At 40.2% G+C, this 25,971-nt stretch overlaps 1 protein-coding gene across 1 annotated transcript in view; it reads left to right on the top strand.

The window, feature by feature from the left end:
- The first annotated feature begins 12,799 nt into the window (after positions 1-12,799).
- Positions 12,800-25,971, top strand: part of LOC139723214 (sodium/potassium/calcium exchanger 3-like) — a 125,433-nt gene continuing 112,261 nt past the window's right edge. The window contains exon 1 of the mRNA XM_071634473.1: positions 12,800-13,562. Within this exon, the coding sequence (XP_071490574.1) occupies positions 13,448-13,562 (115 nt within the window). The 5' untranslated portion in view covers positions 12,800-13,447. The remainder of the gene's footprint in view (positions 13,563-25,971) is intronic.

Here is a 25,971-nt window from a genome sequence, read left to right on the forward strand (position 1 = left end):
CAATGCCGCTTTAGTGCAGAGTATACAAGGGTCCGATGATCAAATTCCCGATAATCTTTATACTAAGTACCTTGTGTGTATGTTAAAGGGATGGTATAGTTTTGGTTGAGATGGAAATTCAGGTTCTATCTTTTTACAAGGTGATGAGAAACCACTTATATTGAATATAAATGAGCATACAATCTTAGAGGAATTCAAAGTTTATTTGATGAAAATCGGTTTTGAAATAGCTGAGATATCAAAAAACATAGTAAACAAAGTGTCCCTTAAAGATGGGACCCACCTCTTATTAGGACCTCTGTGTTTCTGGATATCTCGGCCATCTCAAAACCAATTTTCATCAAATTTGATTAACTTTGAATCCCTCTTAAATTGTACGTTATTTTATATTTCATACGTAAAGTTTCTAATCATCTCGTAAAGAGGTAAAACCTTAATTCCCGTCTCAACCAAAACTGTACCATCTCTTTAACCATCTCCTTCTGCTCTGTCTTCTTCTTTTATCCACTTCTCCAACTCTTCTTTCTCCTTTCATTTCTTTTTCTCCTTTTCTTCTACTTCTTCTCTTCCTCATTTTCTTTTTTGTTTACCTTCTTACTATAAGATAATTTAAGAGATTGATTGTACGAGTGACATATAACTCTGATTTGTAATCTTGTTTTTCACATTTCTTTGGAATATTCATGTCACGTGGGCTTCCATTCCATTTTTTTTTTGTCGATTACCCCTGCAAAAGAACATCTAAAAAGGTCTCACGCATTCATCTATTTCTCTACATACAAAAAGTAAAAAGCAAAAACAAAAGCAAAATCAGAATTCAAAGTGCATTCACCCGAGAATCCCCATGCCTTTGTAGTTGTTATTAAAATTGCATACCTTGTAATTTCATGATGCGGATTTCATGATGTGGATTTTCATGATGTGGATTTCATGATGCTAGTCATTTCGTAATAATCTTTCGTTCGGATTTATTGTAATTTCCGGCAGAGTACATTTTGAATTACATGTGTGAGACTCGTATAGGACCATGGAGTTTGTTGCCATGGGAACGAACTTCTCAAATAATAGTTAAACCTGTAATATGAACGTCATTACTAGCTCACTCGCCGCCCCCCCCCCCCCCTTTCCCCATAATCACGCATATAACGTATTATGATTGTGGTTCACTCGTATAACATGAAATTTTTGAAATCATAACAACTTCTCTTCATAGATCTTCTTTGTCCAAGAATGTAATGCATACTGTGTGTATGTTTTGTTTTTGTTGTTGTTGTTGTTGTTGTTTTTGTTAGTTTACTTTCTGCTTTTGCCCATACGCATATAACAGTAAAGCAGTACTGGTAATGTAAGTGCCACTTAGAAGCCTTGCGTTCCCTTTATACATTGGAGAAGGGGATTGCTTTATTCAAAGGTAGAAAAACGGTGCTCTCCCGGTAGATTCTTGTCAACAAGTTTCGTTCTCGATGGCTGAATTTAATTCATCTTAAACCTTGGGTTTTGTGTTTTTCGTCATCTTTTTTTTGGGGGGGGGGGTGGGGAGTGGAGTGGGAGAGGTCGGAGAGGGAATTAAGGGTGTTTTTAATCCTGTTCAGTGTCTCCCTGATTATTTTATTCAGGAAGTGATTTTGTTGGACTTAATCACTTTCTCCACGCTGTCAATTTGCCTTATGTTGATCCTTGATCTTTTGAAGTGATTGGTACAAAAAAAAAAATCTTTCCTTGATGGTGAACAGTTCCATTAAATGATGTATACAAGTTGTCTATACTTATTCTGTCACGATATCGAGTATCTTTGTCAGTCAACACTTGTATGTGCAGAGGTGTGACATTTACATTATGCAATACAGTGCACTCCCATTATAACGAAGTCCTCAGGACTGGCGGTTTTCTTTCGTTATATCAAAATTTCGTCGTAGCCGAAAATTTAAGTACATGAGTATACATAGAGAATAGTTTTGGACGTTAATTTTTACTTCGTGGTAACGAGAATTTCGTTATAACTGTGTTCATTATGGCGGGAACGTACTGCACAATGTTCATTGCGCGAACAATTTACACTGTACATTGTGCACACAACCAAACGTATCAGAGAAGGCTCTTTTTTCACTTTTTAAAGTGGAAATCAAACGGTGATTTTTTTTTTCAGTTCATGACGTCATTCAATATTGTTTGCTTGCTTGTTTCTTTGATTCTTTTTCTGCATTCCTTTCTCATACATAGATGTAATACAAAGTCAACTGAATAAAGTACACACTGAGTACATTATTTAAACTTGACAGTGGAAATACTCGGAAACAGGTAAAATGATAGACTAAAATGTATTTCATAATGATGCAAAATGAAAACAATAAGGCGTCACTTACCCGCTGTTCAAGAGACAAATTAAGGATATCTAAATATGCTAGAAATGCAGATCATCATTCTAGGCAAACGCTTGACGAGGATAATGGAATCAGAAATGCACATTATTCGATACGACAAAATAGATGAGTCATCGAGTCGCCACACTGTGGGAATAAAAAAAGATAGAATTGTATATCTCGGTACATTTATGTTCACTTGATCGATGGTGTAAATTGATAAAGTAAATGATAATATGAAAGAAAAGCCATTTGTAAGAAGGAATGGTCTTAGCATTAATTCGTTGTGTTAAAACTTTTAATAATTTGCTGGAGAGTAAAATGATGGAGGGGCCGTATTGAAAAACAATAAAACAAACACACGACATGTTCATGCATACATACACATAGACACACACACACACACACACACACACACACACACACACACACACACACACACACATATATATATATATATATATATATATATATATATGTGTGTGTGTGTGTAATGTTATTGTAAAGGTCAAGAAAAATACTACTAACGCATTTTTGCCAATGACGCTATTTTCATTGGGAATTTTCGGGGGCCTCCCACTTATTGAAGTCTTTGATTAGCAATAGTTGAACAAATTTTACAGTAACAAAATGATGCATTTTGTAGCGTACCGTAAATGCCAATACGCGGGTAATAATCACACACACACACACACACACACACACACACACACACACACACACACACACACACACACACGCTATATATATATATATATGAGATGTTCTAATGCAACATGCTTGTCACACAATTAGGAATGCGTGTATAAAGTGGAGTGTATGACCATAATCAATAAAGGCCCAAAAAAAAAAGAAGAAGAAGAAAGAATAGAAAGAGAGAGAGAGATAAGCCAGCTAGTCTTAAAATAGATTTCCGTGAGTGCTTGTACAAAGTGAGGTGTCTGCTGACCCCCTTGAGATAGGTCCTCGTTCCAGAGAAGTGGAACCGAAGTACCTTTGTTGAACTAGACTGATGCGTCATAACTTCTCCTAAAAGCGTCATGGCTGCCATATCATTTTAGAGCGAACATTTTCTTCGGCTTTATGGCGCGACTACTATAAATGGCACGTGACAGAAGCTTCAGAAGGGATTTCTGACCGTATAACAAGCTTCCACCAAGGTCGTCTAGCGATGTACGTGTATAGAGGGCAAGATGGCCTGCGGTAGCCTGCTATTTTTCTCGCCAATTTCCCAGCGTTATCGTTGCTCGTGTAGTATCGCTGCGCGGCGCCATCTCAAAACCCGTCAGATAGCACGGTGATCGTGCGTGTCCTTGATTGTGCGACGCCAGGCTCCCACCTTTCAGTGGAGTATTGCGCGTCTCGAGCTATAGGAGCTACATTATGTACATACGTGCATGTATAATGAGAATGTGCATGGAAAATGGCGAGTATCATAAATTTTGCAGGAGGTCTGCACAGAAGTATCCTATGGATGTAGCATGAAGGTTGTACATAGTCGCAAGCGGTCATATAGATGGAGCATTTAGTACTTACTAATTCCTACACTTATTTTTTCTGTTGTGAAGGGCGTGATATAAGCATGTTAGCACTATGGATCTTTAGGCAAATCTCCCTTCATCATTTCTCTCTTTCTGACCCTGGGTTAAATCTGGTCTTCCGTTCACCCCTTGTGGCGGCCTGGGCGGGGCTGGCGAGGGGCAATAATGGGGGGGGGGGGGTGGGGGTTGGATTTGGGGACTATCGTAAAATCTCGATTAGTGTCAAAGCGCCCTCACACATGAAATCAGTTCCAAGCTCTAGATAATTGCTCTTGTCCCGATGTTTACAAAAAAAAGAAGTTTCAAACAAAAAAGATACAAACATACAAGTCACAAAAATGAATCCTGTGCATGAGAAACATTTTCATAAGCATGATAACGAGTGCATGTAATCTCCTGGCCCGCTCTACTCACATCCCTTCTATCTATTAATTTGAGCACAACTATCTGATGGGATTATAATACGAGAAAATTATAGCCCTTAAACCGTACAAGTATCTGTGTATAAAAATACAATATCATTGTAGTTGAAATACACACCCACGAAAATAACACATGAACTATAATGCGCTATAGAAAATACTAGCTCTCTCTCGAACTCTCACACGCACGCACACACACACACACACACACACACACACACACACCAATAGTTGCATAACTGAAATAAAAGGAGAGAGAAAAAGTCAGGTGTGCCCCCCCCCCCCAAAAAAAAAAAAATGCACACGCAGGTGTACCATCCGAATCGACTGAAACATGCTGGATTACAGCAATCTGTTTCGTTACAGCATCAACTAGACATATCAACAGTGGAAGTGAGAGAAAAAGACATAGATGGGGGAGGGGGTGGGAGAGGGATGGATAGAGAGAGCGGGAGGGAGAGAGAGAGAGACTGAGGGCGAGAGAGAATGATATATATTACATCTTTCGCAGTGCCTATACAAAGTTCCAGGTAACGACGTTCAATGGCAGCGACAAAAACACGCGCAGCTATGGAAGGGGGATTCCCCGTATTCTCCGCTCATGTAACCCGTATTACCCTCCAACTCCAGTTAATGTGGTGCCCCTTCACATCGTGCTATGGTACAACATTTCCGAGAATGATCTGCACTCTTGCTGCAAACTGTGTCATTTCGATGAACATTCTGTCTGTGCACGATGGTAATGTCTATGGCTGTTGAAATGATGATCTCGGAGCATTAATTAGTCTGAGACAATTATTAATGGTACGCCGAGACGGTGCCATGTCACGTGACCAGCACTACATACAAGTTTATGTGGGATACAACTGATTACTTCGCGCGCAGATGTTTAACTTTCTAACGACCGCCGCTGCAAACTAACAATCGGCGTCATAGTGGAAGTACGTGTATGTAGTACAGATACCTGTAGGTAATGAGAGTTAGTGTTGCAAAAATTCGTCGATTATCATTTTTCATCCTCATTTGATGTATGATGTTGAGAGAAAAGAAAAGCCCAAAGCAGATGCAATTCTAGGGGTGGATGTTTCAGAGTAATAGCGATCCAATTAGTTGGCACTGATTGCGCGGATGCTCAACAGAACCGCTTAATCAAGAGCCAGCCGTCGAGACGTGTAATAAAAACCACTTAATATCAGACGATGTGAACGGAAAGCGTAACAAGAGATTGCCGTGATAACCTGTAGTCTTGGATGCAATCACGTCATAGGATTCATGAGTTAAAGTTAAAACCATGTACCAGGTGATTAATGGTGACGTAAGAAAGGTTACACAAAGGTATAATGGAGCCCAATGCACTGCATCTGTTATTAACTGTCCTTTGTAATTGATTTTATGTGTTTGAACCCAGATGAACAGGCGGTAGGATGGTAAGGGTTAAGAGAACATATACCCAGCGTTAATTTCGTTCAATCGCTGCACGTCTGAACTCCACTACTACAGACATGTGATACTTGCGAAATCTCGTGTCGTTGTTATTTCTCCTTCCCTTCCCTTTTTTTTTTCTCTTCCTTTTTCCGGTGGGTGCTTGAGTAACCATGGAAACATTTGCGTCACTGTAGTCACGAGATTGTTTGAATTATAGACAATCGTTTTCGCGATGACAGGAATTCGATACAGATGCTAAAAGGTCTTGTCTCTTTAATCTGTCCTCTATCTCTGTAAAGTAAATATTGAATGAAGCCACCCTAGGCTCGTTGGCTTAAAGAGAAAAGAAAATTATTCGCCCCTCCTGAAAATCAGGGGGCTAAAAAACGGTACCCGCAGCGACCGTACGTTCGTCCCACCATTACACCTGTGAAAGTCAACGGTGACAAGTTTCGTAAAATTTTGATGTGGAATTGCGGTAAAATCCGCCCGTCGATCCGATGTCGTGAATCAAGTATAATTTCTAGCTGGCGACAGAAACCGTTTAAAGGAATGGTAAAGTATTGGTGGAGATGAGGATTGAGCTTTTAACTTTTTGCGAGATACCAAGAAACCACTTATGAAATAGTAAAGAGCATACCATATAGGATAATTTCAAAGTTTATTATGTTTGATAAAAATCGGTTTTGGAATGGCTGAGACATCCAAAAACAAAGTGAAACAAAGCAATCGTAATAAAAGATGGGTCCCACATTTTATTAGGATCGCTCTGTTTTGGATATCTCGGCCATTTCAAAACCAATTTTCCTCAAACAAACGTTGACTTCCTCTTAAAATTGCATGCTCTTTCACATTTCATTAGAGGTTTCTCATTATTTAAAAAAAAAATGTTAGAAACCTGATGTTAGGTCACAACCAAAATTATGCAATCCCTTTAACACAACAACGCAGAGTGGAAGAAGCTCCGCATGCTTTCCTTCCAGGTATACATGAGTGTGTATCAGCTCAAATATCCATGCTTACACATTTTATGAAGTTTACTGGACGTTAGTCGAACCACTTCTGCAAAACGATGATGAAAATAGTAATGATGATATGAATAGTGGAGCTGGTAATATATCTTGCCAATCTTTTATTTATTTTTTTTTCTCGATTGCAGATCAAGAGCAGCAAAAGTGACCATAGAAAACCGAGAAGATGATACCGAGCTTCACAACGCAATCCAGTTTCATAAATACACTCGTTAAAGGGACTATGCACTGCAAATGCATGTGACTTGTATTCATTCATGATACCCTCAATATCACTTATGTGGCCAAATTGATATCTAAATGCGTGTCATATATTTGATAATGATTTTTGTACTCTAATCTTCAGAATATTTGGATATGCCTACCCCCCCAAAAAAAAAAAAAAAAAAAAAAAAAACAAGATTCTGCCAGTGACATCACCCATCAGTCATTGCTCAGTGCAAATGTATTGTGTACTAATACGATTAACAAAAGACATTCGAATGCACATTTTCGTATACCGGTGGGGACAGTTCTATTTTACTCGTGAGGAGTAAATCTAATTTGTCAATCGTTATCTATGATAATCACCAGTGTGGATACATATATATATATATATATATATATATACTCCTAGATGGGTCATTTGGAAGACATTTCCATTTGTTTTATATGCAAATTTTAAAATACATGTTCAATGGCAATTTACGCAATGGAGACACGAAAATTGTCTCCTTAATGACCAGTTGTCTCCCTAATGAAGACACTTCTCCCCAATATGTCTCCCTAAGGTGCCAACTAGGGATATATATATATATATATATATATATATATATATATATATATATATATATATATATATATATTTATGTATACATATATATATATATATATATATATATATATATATATATATATATATATATATAATATATATGTATATGACCATACAGTGGAATTCTAAAAGAATGTAGTTAAGAATCCTTCGAATGTGCGCAATTCTAGTATCGGACAAGGCATTGATTATGATAATGCAATCTCGCTAGAGAAAAGTAAAGGGAGCGGGATCATGTCATAGCAGTCTGTGACCCTATAGCAAAGATCACTTATTGTAACGATTCCATAGCGCATGCGTGAATATCCGGGCTGTCGAGCAACAGGCCAAAGCGAACTTTCGCTGTAAATGTAGGCTTCTTTGATTGCAATAATCATGGGTCATTTGCCATGCACCTGTGTCAGATGAAGATGATCAGAATGTAAAGATCCCTGTCGCATCCTATACTTGCACCTCTATTATGGCCTTCTATCCAGGTACAAACATAGTCACATTAAATGAAATGAGCCAACAATCCATTGAGAACAATAACAGAAAGAAACAAATACATGCAATGAAAGAAGAAGTAAGAAGGGAGAGTTCTCATGGGCAAAACTTGGGGGCGCATCTCCGATCTAATGATGTTTGTATGTGTGTATGTTTGTGTGTGTGTGCGTGCCTGTTTGTGTTTATCGAAACATGATCATTATAGAAAGGCTGTATCATACTCGTAACAATTATTCTGCATATTAGTTACACGTTCAGGTTACACAGACCACTTTCATGCTTGAGAAAATATGAATGTTATTTCTCGCCAATGAGCATGAATCGTATTTTAGTTTATCTACACCGTTTTTTATTCCTCTTTCATACAAAACATTGTTTATTTTGAATGGCTGGGGGAGGGGGGGGGGTTCTTAATGGTATGCACTCCCACAGACTACATTGTATTTAATCAATCATTCATCCAGAGAAGAGAATGGGATCTCCATGAAAGCAGAAGTGGGGAAGACGAGCACGATGGAGAATAGATCGCAACGAAGCAGGTGGAAGGGTCAGGGGCGAGCAGGTCGGTGGATGAACTACATTCATCAAGAGTAAACAATTCCACGCGGAGTCTTCTGGGCAAGTCATTGATTCAGACTGTTTGTCGCCTTGTTTTCTTTGTCTACTCTTAAAAATGATCCCTCTCTCTCTCTCGTGTTCGTCCGGCTGCTGATCGACGCTCCGTCTTTTATCTCTATGTCGATATCTATATGTCGGTCTAATTTTCACAAGCAGCGGTCATTATTTTTTTTACTGTGTTTAGATGGGTTGTTCTGAATCTCAGATATTCTTTAGAGTTTTCCCCCCTTCCAATCCTGATTTTAACTCAGTCAACCCTTGACATTTTGGGAATCAAGTACTGACGAGTGATTCCAGGTAATTTGCTCAGTTCAACAGGACTGATCTTCTCGAAATTATGTGTTCTGCGAAATACTGTGCTGAAATTTCAGGTAACGAATGTTGTGTTAACGGCAAATTAACTACACAGCACACAAACAGTTCAAAGTATACCCCTGTCGTTCTTCCACGTTGTTTATAATGTGGAGAGGGCATTATGAGTAAATAGTTCTATAACGTCAATAACGACGCTGTAGAACAGCTCTGTGGGTAAACAACAGCCGATGTTACGTTCAAGTGGAGGAGTCAATAACGTACATGATAGGAGCGAAAACATGTTACCTGACGTCGTGCCCTACCCGCTCCGCCCCCTTTTCCCTGTCCACTCCCTCTTATAGTCCCGCCTTCATTTCCTTAGTACATTATTCACTGTTACGCTGAAGACTGAGTCACATTCAGGCTCCTGTGGGGATGTGTCATCTACAAGGGATGATGATTGATGCCTCTAGTAACGTTTGTGTACATGCGGGTCCTAATTGTTGTTGCTCGAGACAGACGACAACGTCATCCCCTTTTTCCCGCTCTCGACCTAGGATGGCGTCCTTCTCGTCACGTCTCGGGAAAACAGCTGATGCGATGCTCGCAATTGCTCGCCCTTGCCCTGCACTGCAGTGCGTCGTGTGTGATATGATTCTGTGTGTACTTCAAACATCTCTCTCTGGTACGTCGTCTCCGGGGCCCCACGACACTCGCACACGCGCGTGCGTGCTTCCCTTGCCTCGTACAATCTTCCTTAGTGATCATTCTTGTTGTTATTTATCTAATAACATCCCCATGACTGTCATCACTGACATCTGTCAACGTTATCTCCACCGATAACCTAAGATCGACCCGCATGGAACAAAGGTCAAGGGTACACACATTATTCAAGTCAAATCACTGAAAGCACTCGTTATAATAACTTCGTGCTTCAATCTACAGTCATGTATATAGAAAGGAATCAGAGTTTATATTATGATCAAGAAGAAATTTACACAAACAAATCTCAACTAAAGCAGACGAAATGAGCGAAGCAGGAGAATGATGTAGAAAAGGAAAAAATGAGAACTGGATGTACAGGTTCGAACGAAAAGATAGATCAAAGAAGAATATCGAGTAATGTGAGTTGTCGATGACCAATATTTGCAGCTATAGTGGACTGCTTCCAGTAAACCACTGAACTTGATGGAAGAGCATATATCTATATATTATAGGTAGTTGACATGTCCTAAAGACGCATTCGGCAATGGAAGAAGAGTTGCTCACTTTTTTTTTTGAAACACCTATCCCTCATTTTTCCTCCATTGTTTTCCCAAGGAGGTACACTAGTACCTTCTTGGTTTTCCTTGTGAAGTCATACCAAAGATATGTAATGATCGTATAGAGCACAGAATTTACGATTTAAAAATCACTTGTAAACAGGCCAATACTCGGACAATAAACTGCATGGCTGTGTTTAATTGATTTTTGTCCATTCGCTGAACCTTGATTTAAACACTACAGCTGCATATATAATTGATTGAAGTATACATCATTAATTAATGTGCCATCTTCTGCATAAACCACATAGTTGTCGCGTGGTAAGCATCAGTCACCGGATGATACAAATAGACCCGGTCAAATGTCTTTAAGTTTTCCATGACGAACACAAGGACGGGTAATGACTTCCAGGAAGTATTCTGTCATTAGTTCTCTTTGCTCGTCTATCATCTATTCTCTTTAATGTCTTTTTAACCCGTAGTAAGCAAGTCTATGATAAGACGCATTAGATATAAGAGGTCCCAGGTACAATGAGCTCTATTCACAGGCATGCAGTCTGTCAAAGCAACTTGAACTCAATCAAAGTCATGTAGAGATAAGATGCGGAGTATGCAAAGGCATATGATACATACATTTGTAATTTAAATTGTCTCCGTGTTCACACCAGTCACATTAATGTATAACCGCACTCAAGACTTCGATGAGGAAAAAAAACACTACAAAAACTGATTTTTCTTGAGTTTCTCCTCGTATAGGCCTATGATTGGTGACACGTTATTGCTCCTGCGACAATTGCTCCAGTCTTATTTTCTCCAAGGACTTAGGGTTATAGGTTTAGAGCTGTGATAGGGTTTTAGGCTTAGTTTGATGTGAAGATTAGGATAAGGGTTAGTGTTGTGTTTGTGGGTAGAACTTATGTTTGTCTTAGCGTGTAGATATTTCTTGGAAGCAGTATTGTCGCATGGAGCAAATGTCATGGGACCCTATGATTAATTACTATCTCTGTTTGATATTTTTTATTGATGTCAGGAGGTTACTGAAAGCAAGCAAGCAAGCAAACAAATAAACGCTAATAACTAAACTAAACGTTATGCTGCTTATGGGCCCCATTTTATCAAGAGCATCGCTTGGATTTATATCTTTCCTCACTACATAGACTGCCATAGACTTACGAACGAAGTCATATAGATTATGTATGATCATAACTCGTGATAAAACATGCCCCAGATCATGCAACTTATTGTATATTGTGATGTATATTCCAACTTTCATCGATTAGAGAGTGAAACGAGGCAAATAGAGCAGTGAAGGTTTTATGAGTACCTGGCAGAACACGACGAAAAAAAAATCTGAAGTTTCATTTTTTTTCACGAAACTGCGACATCAATCACAGTCACTAAACTCGAGTGAAAAATTATGATTTCATTGCATCATTGACTTGCAAACAAATCTTCTGTAAATTTCTTCTTTGCCCTTTTAATATATTTGAACATAAGATGTTTAATTCTTTTCCCCATTGCAATTCGGCCTTTACTGTTCTCGTTGCTGACTTCGCTCTCTTTAGAAAAGTCAACTTGAACGAAGATATTCATTTCGGTGATCTGCACATTCGCGGAAAACTGATTAGTATATCCTTTGCAACGAAAGGCTTCCCCTTTTTTGTCGTTGACAATCCCAAGTGAGTAATGTTTTTCTTTTGTTGTATCTGAATAAGTAATACTATTCGTCTGTTCAAATTTTGGCTTGATATGGATTTTTTCCCCATAGAAACTATGCAGCCTTTCTTTCATGCCATGTACTTCCTTGTTAAAAACAAAAGAAGAGTAAAGAATAAAAGTGGCTTCGCAATCCAGGGATTCTCTCTTTTTTTCACAGCATTCCTATTATCATACACTCAGAGTCTATTGTCATTCACTGAGAGCTCCGTCGACGATGCTATTTTTAGTTAATGTGAATGTAGGATGTTGTACCACTTCAAAAGGCAGGCGAGAACAAAGTACATCTTTCGGAAACTTTTTTTTCTTCGTTTTATAGGCAGCACATTACAGTACCAAAGTCAAATGACTTCCCGTAATGCATGACCTATTCCCATTTCTCTTGAGCCGTTGCACTACCTATTTCACTCTTTCACGCTCTGTTCTCGAGATATATTCCATGTTCTCATTAATATCTTACGCTCTCTTCTATTGTCTGTTGAGCAACACTCCAACCTAGACGCAACTTATCGAACACAGTGGTTTATAAGTGGATTTCACTGAATGAATCACATTCACTAATGAGTAGTTGCATGTTTGTAGGCGCACAAACGAGCTATCATCGTGTGTGTTGTGTGTGTATTGTATTTTTTTTTTTCGTGGTGTAGTGCACAGTACGGAGATAAGAGCGAAGGAGTCGCACAAGCATGCCTGCATTGACGTCATTCAGGGGTTCTCCGGTAACCCATGGCAACGCTGTCAGCTCACTCATTGGACCGTTATGAGATTATTCGCGGGGAACGACCGAGGGCAGTGAAAACTGAAGCGATGTTTTGCAATGCTGCCCAGCTCGTATTGTTGAGCTTCTTCAGTTGTTGTCAAATCCTTGAGCTCTTAACCCAGCTCAGACAAGCAATCTCGACTTTGCAGTGCACAGATGGGCTAACAGCTACCGCTGGAAGGCCTATGCACTGTTGAAACTAGGCGCAGGACTCTTCGGCTCATCATCGGAACATTCATTACTACCTACACACTCCGCTCGCTGAACATTCCATGGTGTTATTGCGGAGTTTACCACTCACTCACATCTTCGCCGGAGCGCCGACGGATCCCTCTATCTGCACGTGTGAGCAGACCCTGCGTCGCCTATCGATTTGCGCGTTTCCGTGTCTTTGCCTATACATCTGGATTTCTGCGCTCCTTGGGTCAGCGAGAGAACGGTGCTCTCTTAGCTCCATCACCAGCCAGTCAGTGCACAGGGCCCCGAATTCATTCCTTTTGTGAAATTTTCCCCGCGGCAGATGACAATATTGCTGGACTTCGAGCAGAATATACAAAATAAGCTGTGCTCCCGTCATTTCATGAATCAATTCGTGCTCGGTGGATTCGTTAATTTGCAGCGATAACGGACTCAAAGCTCTCCTCCGAGAAAGGGAGTGCATCCCAGCTATACTTCCATCCTCCACCCGACGATACTTCCTCCTACTACGAGTAGCAAGATGGCCCTCCGAGGCCGCAGGACCCGCGGCCAACATCTCTGGCGTCGCCTCGCTTTCATCGCCATTATCTTCGTGCTCTCCGTGTCTATATCATACGTAGTTCGAGAAAATGCAGGTATGTTGTTTACTTTTCCACATTGTCTGAGCGACTGTCATTAAGCCGCTCGTAATTTGCGTGCGTTTCTGATATTATTGATTGCCACCTATGCGTGAATGTAAAAATAGCGCTTGTGTGATTCTGCATGCGTGTGTGTGTAAATACGTGTACGGATGACAATGTGACATCCGGAAAACCTTGAGCTCTGTCTGTGAGAGGGTACGGAACTATGGCGATCACGAGAGCCGCAGCTCCTGCGTTCCTCTCGCCTTAGTCAGGGTCCTCGACTTGAAAGTGAGCTGCGTGTGTGTGTGTGTGGTGCTCGGAAGTGTGAGAACTCGGTGGAGCGTGCTATGCGACAATTGATCCGAATAATTGATGACCACTCATATTGAAAATGAGCGCCACACGTTTGACATTCCCCCCTCCTCCTCCTCAGCCTTGTAAGGAGGACATTATATTGAGGCAAAAATGCATTAGACGTGACCGCCTGTAAAAGGAAGTGGCTATGGAACGCGAGAGAAACCGAAAACAATCGATCTTCGAATAATAGCATGTTCCTATAGAGTCGGTTTGGATATAAGTTGTTATACGAGAGGATATAGCAACCATGACATCAATGAAATGAGGGTAATCACACTTGAAGAGGGAGTTCTAGAATCTGCCTTTGCGAAAAAGTAAACAACGGGTATTTATGCCAACAATAGCTCTTCTTCGCAAGGTCCAAATAAGATAGTTTGTGCGGTATTTGGCACCATAGGATGTAAAGAAGGATCCAACCTTTTAAAAGCGAAATAACTGATCGTCATTGCAAGGAGAGAAGAAGTCATTTATCATAGAAAACAGCAGCTCGTCTTTTCCCTACATAACCCCTCTTTCTTTGCATCCCATTCAAAATAAGCAAAGAAATAGATAAACAAACATACCTAACCTCAACTCATACACAATAGAAATTCTCCAAGCGACTAACTTCTTAGAAACGGTGCGGAGTCATGCATGTTTTGTCTGTCTTGACGGGAACACCCCCTTCAAATTTAGTCATCCGACGACCCGGGGGGGGGGGGGGGAGGGGGGGGAGGTTCGAGAGAGACCTCCTGGCTTTTGCAGACCATTGTTTGGTACATGTGTATAGATAACGTACGTAGCTTGTTTGTAAATGGCCACTGTTCACTCTGAGTTTGTCCGCTTCGCGTAGAAGTGGCAGTCCATAGCATTTAAAACGCAGCTTTGAAGTTCATTTTACAAGGAACTGTGCATGTTATCAATCATTTCTTGTCGCTGTATTTGGACTCACCGAAGATTCATATAAACTTCTGTCAATCGTGCATGTTGTGGCCGGTTGAACTACTACATGGTCATAGGCCTATTATAGCAGCCTGTTTTTAAAAAGTGCATGCATCCGAATGAATGAAAGTAGGTCAGAGAGCAGGTATACAATGCAACAATGATACAAGTTTTTACTACTGTCCTTGCGGTACAGACATTGATATCATATATGCCTATCAATGTGTTATGTCTATTGTATGTTCATATGTATGTATGTGTGTATGTATGTATGTGTGTATGTGCTCTATATGTATACTATAGGAGAAAAATGATGAAAAGAATTGCATGTCTCCTGACCAGTGTGTTTATGTATAAATATGATAACATGAGTGTGTTGGATATTGATTGTTTTCAGAAGAAATGATTCTGTGAACTCTGCTATTTCGGTATCTATAGATTATACTTCCAGTCTCAACAATGCCAGACGGAGTTTTGTCTGACCTCGGGACTATGATAACACGAATTGTCCAGAGTTGAGTGCGTTCTGACCTGGTGTTTCATTGTATACACTCTGTGTGTTGTGTATGAGAGGAAGGGGCGTGTTTGTTGTTTCAGGTTCAGCGTTGCTCGCGCGCGGTCCCCTGCGATTCCAATACAATACGTCAGTTACTACTTCGGGCGATCTCGTGTGTGAAAGGGGGTCAAATGGACAAGACGAGTTTCGTGATCTCCTTCGTAACTTTTATTGCGTCACTCAGCTAACACTTTCTCCTCAAATCCAAGGGCAGCGCGCTGTAAAGAACGCCATGAGCAGAAACCCGCACTTCTTTCGATCTCTATCTGTCTGTGTGTGTCTGTCTGCGTGGCCTGGTCATCATTCTGCTCTAGTTTTATACAATCTTCTGTTGGTGTTTCTTTTCTTCTGTTCTTTTCGCCCTGATTCAGATTGTTTTTGCTTTTACTGTACTTACCTTTAATGTAAACATAATTAATCTGTGCTGACTGTCAAACAACAACAACAACAACAAAAACCCACACACTAAGCATGCGCATTTCTAATGACTAGGGAAGCTGTTTATTCAGTTGTTTACAGTTTACTGCGTCAATACATCATTGTTTACTCTCAGTAGGTCAAAAAGGACGGCTCGTTGCCTTGCTTTATATTCAGTGGTCTTCGTGATAATAATGTGCGCTTGATATATACTGCGCATTTGTATACTATAGAACTGTGCGTGAAAAGACATGTCATTTTGGGGCAAAGCATATAGCTGTAAAATATTAAAAATCTGCACGTTGGAAAATTTGTACTATGTTTGCTTTTATGTGTTGCCACTTATAGCACATCAACAGGGATTAAACTGCTTGTACCCCTCCCCCACCTCTCCCCCCCCCCCCCCCGCGCGAAGCTCCCTCTATGTTCATGATCATATCATTATTCGCGCGTGACAGATTAAAAAAGATGTACTGGTACACAGCATTTCTGCACAGTCAAGAGTGTTACCTGTGTCATTCACACTATAGCATGTGCGTGTGAATAATCGTGCGTGCTGTTGACTTTGGCGTAATCGACCATCTGAAGTAACCTGATCTTCACTGTAATGTATATACCTCACAAGAAAACTGTAAAACCTCAACCGAGGGCTGATCTCTTCTGTAGTTTCAGTTATAAAACGAGAAAGTGGAGCAAGGCAACATCATTATATCCATGGAGGGTCGTACAAAACCTATAGGATGACATTTGAAGAAAAAAAATGATTACACATATGCAACAAATCAACAGACACGTGTATGTAACTGGTTTGCAAGGGATGATCTTTAATCAGCCCATGCACAGTTTTGAATTGAAAGATGGGATGGTTAAAAACGATCAAAAGATCAGTAAACGAAAGACTTATCTTGGTATAACGTTCAAACATAAATTCCCGAAAGAAATATAAAAAAACTTAATGAATAAATATTGTCCCCCATCATCCCCACAAAAAACCCAACATGCATGATATTATGTTACATGCACGCACACATACATGCACATGTATATTATAAATATAGGCCTATACACACAACTGAATGCTCATATCCTTTTCTCTTGTCCTTGGACGCAATCTCGCAACCCTGTAACCCACCTGATATCTAATCAACAGAATAAAACATGAGCAACGTCTTTGAAATAAATACCCTGCCTTACTGCAACAAATTTTCCCATTGTGTTACGATTATTTTTCTTGTTAATTGTACATAGTCACGTGACCATGAACTCCGTCACCTTGGTAACCATGTAGCCTCCTCCTTCATGGTCGTCTGCAACGACTCATTTTTAACGGTTGACCCTTCTGATCCTCGAAACAGTTTGTTGAGGGGTTGCGGATATATTATCTTCATCCATGTGATTTTTGAAGCATCATTCGCTGAAAATCAAACATGACGAAATGCTGATGAGGCCATGTCGGGGCCTTTGCCGGTCAGTATTGTGAAGTGGCCATTTTTGTTGTTTTTTGTGATTGTTTTTGGATTAAGTAGGACGTCATAAACTCATTTGGTTACGGGTTGTATCTTTGATCTTTGTTTTGTTGTTGTTGCATTCTGTGATAGGAAGGCTAGTGCGTGAATGTTTTAATATAGGGAGTGTGAGGAAGGTGTGCGGAAATTGCTGCTTAACTGGAGCAGGTATCACTTTTGGTTTTTATTGTATGGGATTTCTTCGGAAAGACACAATATGCATGCAGCGTCCTCTTCTTGGTTAAATAGTTTTTATCCTGGATTCGCATCGCGTAATTTCTAAGCAAATTTCTATGTGTTCATTCCAGCGTTAGTAATTCTCTATTTTAGGACGAAACGAAGACATGCTATATATCCGGTTTGTCGATTACCCCTGTCGTGTTCACATCAATAACAGTTCATATTGTTGCATGAGACATTCAAACCTTTGATTGATTACAACATTGAACTGATTTGAATTGAATTGAATCTACAGCTGCGATACCATCTTTTGAAATTGTAGCACTCCGTTTACACCTTCATACCATCTGCGTGCATACACTCCAAAGATCGTGGCTATAATAAACGCATCACGATATATGTCCCCCCAAAAATTACAACGGTACCCTCCGCAACGATAACTTTAAAAATAGTGAATCAATCCAAACACAATTTCAGGGTATGAAACTATAACTCATTGCCCACATCTTACAGAAAACCCCATTCCAAAAAAAAAAAAAAAAAATCCGATTGCAATTTTTTTGGGGGACATACTGTATTGTGCCTAACTACAGATCAGACCTGCTAGAGTATGACGTGTGGGAATTGGTAATGCTCGTTGGATTTCGTTTTGCAATTCATATTTACTGCTCAGAGCAGTTCTCTGCATGAGTCAGTATATAGAAAAACCCCACACCATTCATTGCTATGTGCTGATGTGACGTTACAGTGGACGTCCCCCTTTCTTTGTCAGTGCATTGAATGTTGTGGTTGTGTTTGCTCTATTAGCTCTATTAGTCATCATAGGGGTTGCACTGCTCAAATCATGCTATAATGTGTGTGTGCGTATATATATATATATATATATATATATATGTGTGTGTGTGTGTGTGTGTGTGTAAGTGGGGGTGTACTGTGTAATTGTGTTTTGTGTTTGTTTTAATCATTTAGAGATAACATATATATTGCACACACACAATCTGTGTGTGTGTTGTGTATTTGTGTTTTGTGTATGCTTTGAATCAATTACAGAGATAACATACATTGCACACCCCAAAAATGTGTTTACACAATAGCCAGTCATAAACAGTATATCCCTGAGAGAGTCTACTTGCGGTAAAACGAAAGACGCTTTGCCTTGAACCATCATTCTGATCTTTATGTTGGAAAAAAGGAAAATCCCGACAAGGCTGCATGCAGTCATTTTGAATTCAAATTGTATTTTACGACACATTGAGCCAGCCATCAGAAAAAAACGGCTCCACACTCACACCTCTATTTTGAGCTAGACAGACGTCATTCTGATGGTGTGAATCATGTTTTTTCCCCAAGGTATTTCAAAAAGAAAACTGTAGTGCCTAATAATGAGCCAGGGGATATTTCTTGCTGGTATAAACGTTACAGCCCTTAGCCATCCTTTCTCATAAATAGTAGCAGCTATGAGACGTGGCATATCTTTTTTTTTTAACTATCATTTTTCATAATGACACCTTTAAGCGATCTTCAAAAATGTGGAAGTTTTTATCAAACGCGGACGTGTTATCCCTGCTTGAAAGAATACAGTGACTTATTTAGTGTGTTCACAATCTGTCCACATGGTCGACTATGTGAATTTAACAGCGTGAAGACGATTTTCACATAGTAATGTTCTGTTAATTGATGATTCACATTGCGTTCACAATGTTAAAATTGGAACAGTGTGGAGTGATTTCACACTGTGTTTGACAATGTGTTTCACACTGTGGGACACTGTGTTCTATCCAGCAGAGATGGAGTCATAAAGTACTGCTGTAGCTCCGTGGATAAGCCCAGGGGCTTGTAATCATGAGGTCCGAAGTCCGAGTCCCCTGTCAGCAGTGCTTGTGTCCAGGGAAGAGACACTTTATAATCGCAATTAGGTTTGATACGATCCTTCGATTTGGGACTTTGAGCCGTTAATCCCCGTGGTTGCTGGCTTACAAAGCATTTCAGTGCTTCCCTATATGGCAGCCACGTTGAACAAATTATTATTCAAATCGATTCGATATGAGACCTTCAAGTTCCCCGTGATTTCACTCAACAATGATATTTGCTTCCGATCACATGGTATATGCAAATTAGATAATGTGATGACGTAACGACCTCACAAGTCACCCATTTGTGTCCACACGAATCTTCTCTAAATCTCCTGTTTACCTGCAAATCAAAGAAAATCTGGCATCCTTCGCATCAGATTAACGTCATGTATTGTATTATTATAAACGAACAATGATGACTTAAATGGAAAAGGCTTACATTACTTCAATGGAAATGGGAAGAGGGTGGCTGTATAGTTGCTGTCTATAGAGCAGACCAACAAAAGACATGGTTTTTAAATCTGTAACTGCAAACTACTTTTGAGGATTGTGAGGCGAGAACATCGCCATTTCATTTAACTCAATGTATGGTTGAGACAGAAAAAAAAAATTAAGTTTCGAAATTCCTTAGCTTTCCATAACTTTGCTTGATTCAACTATAGTCATTAATGTCAACGTGAATAATGGAGTGGAATATATACTTCAGGTCCAGCTCCTATTAGGACAGTCGTGAGGTTAGTGCAGTTTTTAGATACCAAATCGTTGATAATGATGGCAAAAATTAATTTTGTGGATCTCTGAAATACACAGTTTTAAAACGTACTAAAGGGTAAGGCTCTCATCTCGGATATCAAGCCAGCAGATGGTCCGGAACTCTACACCCGCTGTACCCCTCGTACTATAATGGGAGTCAGTTTGAGAGGTGTTTGATGTCGCTTACAGACGATGACGCACTGAGAAGTAGAAAACTGATATTCTCCTATTTTTTCTCTCTTTTTTTATTTTGGTGCTTATTACTACAAGTCGTCAAGGTGCGGAAGACACGTGATGAAAACTTTTCGTTTTAAATCTACCATTGATGTCAAATGTGACAGTGATTCTATATTAAGTACAAGGTATGAAAGATTTTACGGATGCCGTTCACAACAGAGAAATTACTAACTGTACACCTATTTGTGTGTGTGTGTGTGTGTGTGTTTGTGTGTGTGTGTGTGTGTGTGTTGTGTGTAGAAAATATGTGAGTTTGGCTTCAGTAAAAGAGAAGCTGATGTGAATTTCTTGATACATGTATGGAAAGAAAAACTGGGGAAAGAGAGAGAGAGAGAGAGAGAGAGGGGGGGGGGGGGGAGCTAAGGGAGGAAGGGAACTGCATGACTGCATGTTATGTGTAAAGCTGTTTGATTTGCGGGACTGTGTATACGCCATCCTACGAAATGGCGACATCGTGCAACCGAGACCAGTAAAGACGCCAACACATGCACGCCAGCAGTGAACAGACGCCGAAGAAAGACTTTGGCGTACATCTTTGTTTAATACAGAAAGAACACTTCGCGGTGGATTGATAGATAGACTCCTTGTAGTAGCGTTCTGCTGGCAAGATCTGGGGCCAATTTCATAAAAGATAGGATAGCAACTCTTGCCGGAAAGACAGCTTCCCACGGCAGCATCCAATCAGGAAGCTGGATTCTTGTCGTCACTATGACGATTGCCATTCCAACAAGGCTCGCCATCATAATATCCACTTTTATGAAATGGGGTCCTGAGAGATACCCGTGTTTTATATAATTTATATGTATGCTGTATGATAATCATTCACTGCCAAATTCTCTAAATTGCGTTGCTTCATTCCAAATACTGAGACAACCATGATGAAAGAGAGAGACAGACAGACAGACTTGCAGACTGTGTGTTTGTGGGGGGGGGGGGGGTCCTATAGACAGTCCTTGACTGAGGATGAGATTTGAATAGCTGAGCATGATGATGTGAGAACGGGCGCGGTGCCCGCGCCCTCATTAGAAAGTCGATCTGTGCTCCGGTGCTTGAGATAATATTGATGCGCTCGATTGTCGTAATTATGAGCTGATTATTAATTGTCATGCCATGTGCTCCTAGAGCCAAGTGACAGAAAGAGAATACAGAATGTGATACAACCTTCGTGACGCTTTATGCTTCGACAATAGATTCTCCCACATGCCTCATGTACGCGCTTTAACTGAGATTTTTGGACGTTATTATCACAGGGAAACTCAACCCTTTTAAATAGTTCTAATAAAAAAGAGAGTAAGAGCAGACTAACAGAATAGTGTGGCACTAAACAAATACTAACACTTATGAAGGCGTTGACTATTGCGATGAATTCTATGAAGCTATAGGGGTACAGATAATCGTTTGTCTCACGAAAAAAAAAATCGTACCTGCTATTTTCTTCGCGAGACAATATGATTATCTGTGCTCTTATATGGTCACATAACTATGAACATCTTTGAATTTTAAAATTCCAGACGTTTTTCACAAAATAGTGAGATGGTTAGTTTACAGATCTCTGCAAATTAGATGAAGATATGCTGTCATGGCCGCCGAAGGATTATTAGTTTTTTTTTAGTTGTTTTTTTTTACAATAACAACAACAAAAAACTCCCCTTCTATAAAGTCACCAATGCTAAACCATAGCAGCTCGAGAATGGTCTACCATGAAAGATTATATCATCTAAATTTCCGTCAGAGGCATGCCTGACAACACGTCTTTAAAGGGTGTGTACAGTTCTGGTCGAGGTGAAGATTTAGCTTTTAACGTTTTGTGAGATATTCAGAAACCACTCTATGAGATGTCAAAGAGCATGCAGTTCTAAGGGGCATCAGAAGTTTATTTGATGAAAATCGGTTTTGAAATGGCCGAGATATCCAAAAACAAGGTGAAACAAAGAGATACTGATAAAGTTGGGGCATGTCGCCTTTTATTATTAGCACTTTTTGGGATATCTCAGCCATTTGAAAACCAATTTTCATCAAATAAACGTTGAATCCTTCTTAAAATTACATGCTCTTTCATATTTCATAAGAGGCTTTTCATTATCTCACTTAGGAATGTTCAAAACATGAACCCCTACCTCAACCAGTACTGTACAGTCCCTTTAAGGAAAACTAATGAGAAATCTGAATTACCATGACTTTCTTTTTTTTTTTTCTCGTTTCAATCTGTAGTTTTTACTTTGTGCATCAATATCAATGCGAACTTGGAGTGGTGTTCCCTCTTACTGACTTGACGCTGGCAATGCATGTTGATCACAACACGCGAGGTATTATTCATCACTTAAAGAAGCGCTAGAAAAAAAAATCCAATATGATACTGAAACTAAACATTCGATGGCATAATCAATTGTTATGCTGGTGAGATAGCGATGTTATCTACATTTCCCAGCTCTCATGAAACTCAACATGAACAAAAAATCGGAAAAGACACCTCTCCAAAACCATTACAACGAAATCATCCTGAAATAAAGCCAAGTATCCTCTTTTGACAATGAAAAGAGTGATATCAGATTGCGTTTATCATTATTCGTGAGAGGGTGTATAATACATAACTATTGAACAAGGCTTATTCATATTGCCCCCGTTTTTACAGTATCAATTGTCCTCTTGACGGACTCAGCCAATATCCAGGTATAGCTTCTTTAAACCCAAAATAGAAGTTGTTAAACTCTAGGCCACAGTTTTTCTTTATCTTTATGAGGTCAATAGAAGCGATTTCTTACGTAATCAATACGTAACGAACTGACTGCTGAGATTTTCGATGTCTACCACAGTTTTAGTGCAAAAAAACTGACAAAGTCTTGCAAGTCCTCATTATTGAACACACACACTTGCATGCATTTTGCTTTTTTTTTTTTGCTTTTGACAGCAAGAGAATTGTAGAGACTGCGTTAGATGTTGTTACAAGCTACCCAATTCTTATTTCCAATAATGATCAGTTAAAGAGTGCTTGCAGTGATGTTTTCTTTTTCTCTCTCTCTTTGTCTTTAGACTTGGTCGTGATTCTAAACAGACAAAATTTTAATGATTATTTGACCGGTGTATTGATTGATCCTCCTGACTGTGACCCTGAATATCGTGATACGTTTACCAGATAGGATTCCATTTCGTAATCTTGAATGTCAAAGTATAGTCAGGGACCCAACGATGATAGTTCTTGCAAATTTGGGCTAACTGACGGGGGGGGGGGGGGGGCGGCAACAGCAATGGACTAATCTACATGGCGTGCAGTCTTAATAGTATTTGCTGTACCGTGTTCAGAATGCAGCAATGCGTTCGATAAGTCGTACCATGGAGGTAGAAAAGCTATATACATCCATGGTCGTACAGACATGCTCGTGAGGCGACTCTGACGTGATACGATGTATAGTACCTGTTACCCTCCGCCATCATATGTCATTTATATTAGGAAATGAAGATTGGTGGGACTGATGACTTCACAGCCGCCATATGACACGGCCCCGGAGGGTGAGCAGTAGACGCAGCAAGGGGCGCGGCAAGGCGTTGAAAAAGGCTCGAAGCTATACACTTCTAAAAACATCCCCGATACTGTTTCTTTCACCACCGGTGCGGTTAATCGTACCATGGATCGCACACACGATCGCACACACCTATGGAGTTTACGTAATTCTCCGACCGCCATTTGAGTAAACCTCTCTTGCGATTTCTTTGCGTCTTGCTTCTTCTTGTGTGTGTGTGTGTGTGTGTGTGTGTGTGTGTGTGTGTGTGTGTGTGTGTGCGTGTGTGTGTGTGTTTTTTTTTTTATGTTTAATCCCCGGGTTAAATCTTGTGATTACACGACCTTACTTTGCGTAATTACCCTCAGATAATTCGCGATGATGCAACGAGATCCGATCAATAAAATCTGCATATTCAAGTCCTCCCTGGTAGAAATCACATATAACACGGTAGCTGCCTTTATATTGTAGCTTGGGGGAGGGGCGCCGCTATCATGGCCCATAATCCCTGCATAATCCGATATCTGCAGTAAAATCACTGGTTAAGAGAATTTCTGCCCGTTCATTTGAATACAGAACTCACCAGAGATGTGTCGTCTCGTAGTAAGTCGTACTAAGTATCTCCTTTTCAGGTGGTATATGCATTGCCCGTACAAAGGTGATGTCGATACGTCTTGCTGTTTAAACTCATGAATACGAATGACGTCTGTCATGTAATTTCGCACGCAAAAGTTCGCCGATAATTCGTGCGGCGGGTAACTTCTCTTATCTCTCAGGAGTGTGTAAAGGTAAACGGGCCACGCACAATCTTTTTGTTGATACACCGAGATTGACATTGATTGTTGGTTGCTCAACCAATTAAGTAGGAGTATCAGCGGTATGTAATATGTTATTGTGTGCTGTAATTGGTTTCGCTGATTGATGATTACCACTCATACAATTGAAGAGCAAAGCTCGTTTTGTGTGAGCCCCCTTTTCCCAAGCTGTGCCTTTTGTTCGAAATATAAAGTAGAGCGGTATTAATATTGATGGTTTTGGGGAGGGATTCGCGTCTCCCTGTCGGAAAGACGGCTTTAATACCAGGATCATTATTATTATCTTTATCATTTTATAATGACATCCAACATCCGCGGCCCAGCCGCCATCATCCCGTCTCTGTAGCAACGTCATTTAACCCTTTGTGTGTTTTGAGCGCCGATTCGCACAAGAGATCCCATAGCATTGCACTCACCGTTTAAAGTCTCTGGCATATAAAAAGTTAAGAACGCGATTAGAGCGATGCGAGGGACATTAATACACAAGGCGACTGGTTAATGCAATTGGCCTGCTTTTATGATTCCCTGCCCATCTCTCTCTCTCTCTCAATTTGAGAATCTCAACACTATGTCGAAATGATTGTTTCTTGGCTATACACTTTCTCTGAAATGCTGTTTTGCCATTCTACTGCTGAACACATTTGTAATATACATACCCATCGCATATCTCTTTTACCCAATAACAGAGCCATCTGCTCGTACTGCCTTATGCATGCTTGATAAAAGGATTCGGATGACACAATACTTGGAAAGTTTTCCCCATCATCTTTTCAGAGAAGAAGCCGTTCACAATGTCGCATTAACTCGGTTTAAAGGCCATTGCCTCTGCAATGATTGCTGAGAAAATGATGGCTGAAGCTTTCGGAAAAAGCACGGGGAGCAACATCCATTAAGGAGAGAATCGAGATGACAATGACAATGGCGGACGACCTCCGCCCGCATCTCGCCTCTCCGTATCGTCATCATCGTCATCAGTGCACAGTTCTGGTTATAGGGCATCAGCCAGACAACCAGCAAAAGATGTGGCTCGCATAAACAGCATAGCTGGGATGCCTGGTAGGAAACCGTATAGGCAGGAGAAGGGCGGAGGAAAGGGGAGTCACGGAGTTTGGATGTTCTCTCGTCATTCAAAGGGACGGAGCACCGGTCTGCCCTTGCTCCGCATCTCCTTGCACTCATTAGTCTGGCGTTTCAGACGTTGGATATTATGCCATCCGAATCCGAAGTTTGAGGTCATTCAAACAACAACTATGATGAGAACAATGATGACGACAATTATAATAGCAACATTTATGGTAACAAACACAATGATTATTGCAGTGATATAATA

Source organism: Diadema antillarum, unplaced genomic scaffold (genome assembly GCF_040938485.1).
Source record: "Diadema antillarum isolate AM-2024a unplaced genomic scaffold, OU_Dant_1.0 scf00000183, whole genome shotgun sequence".
Taxonomy (NCBI): Eukaryota; Metazoa; Echinodermata; class Echinoidea; order Diadematoida; family Diadematidae; genus Diadema; species Diadema antillarum.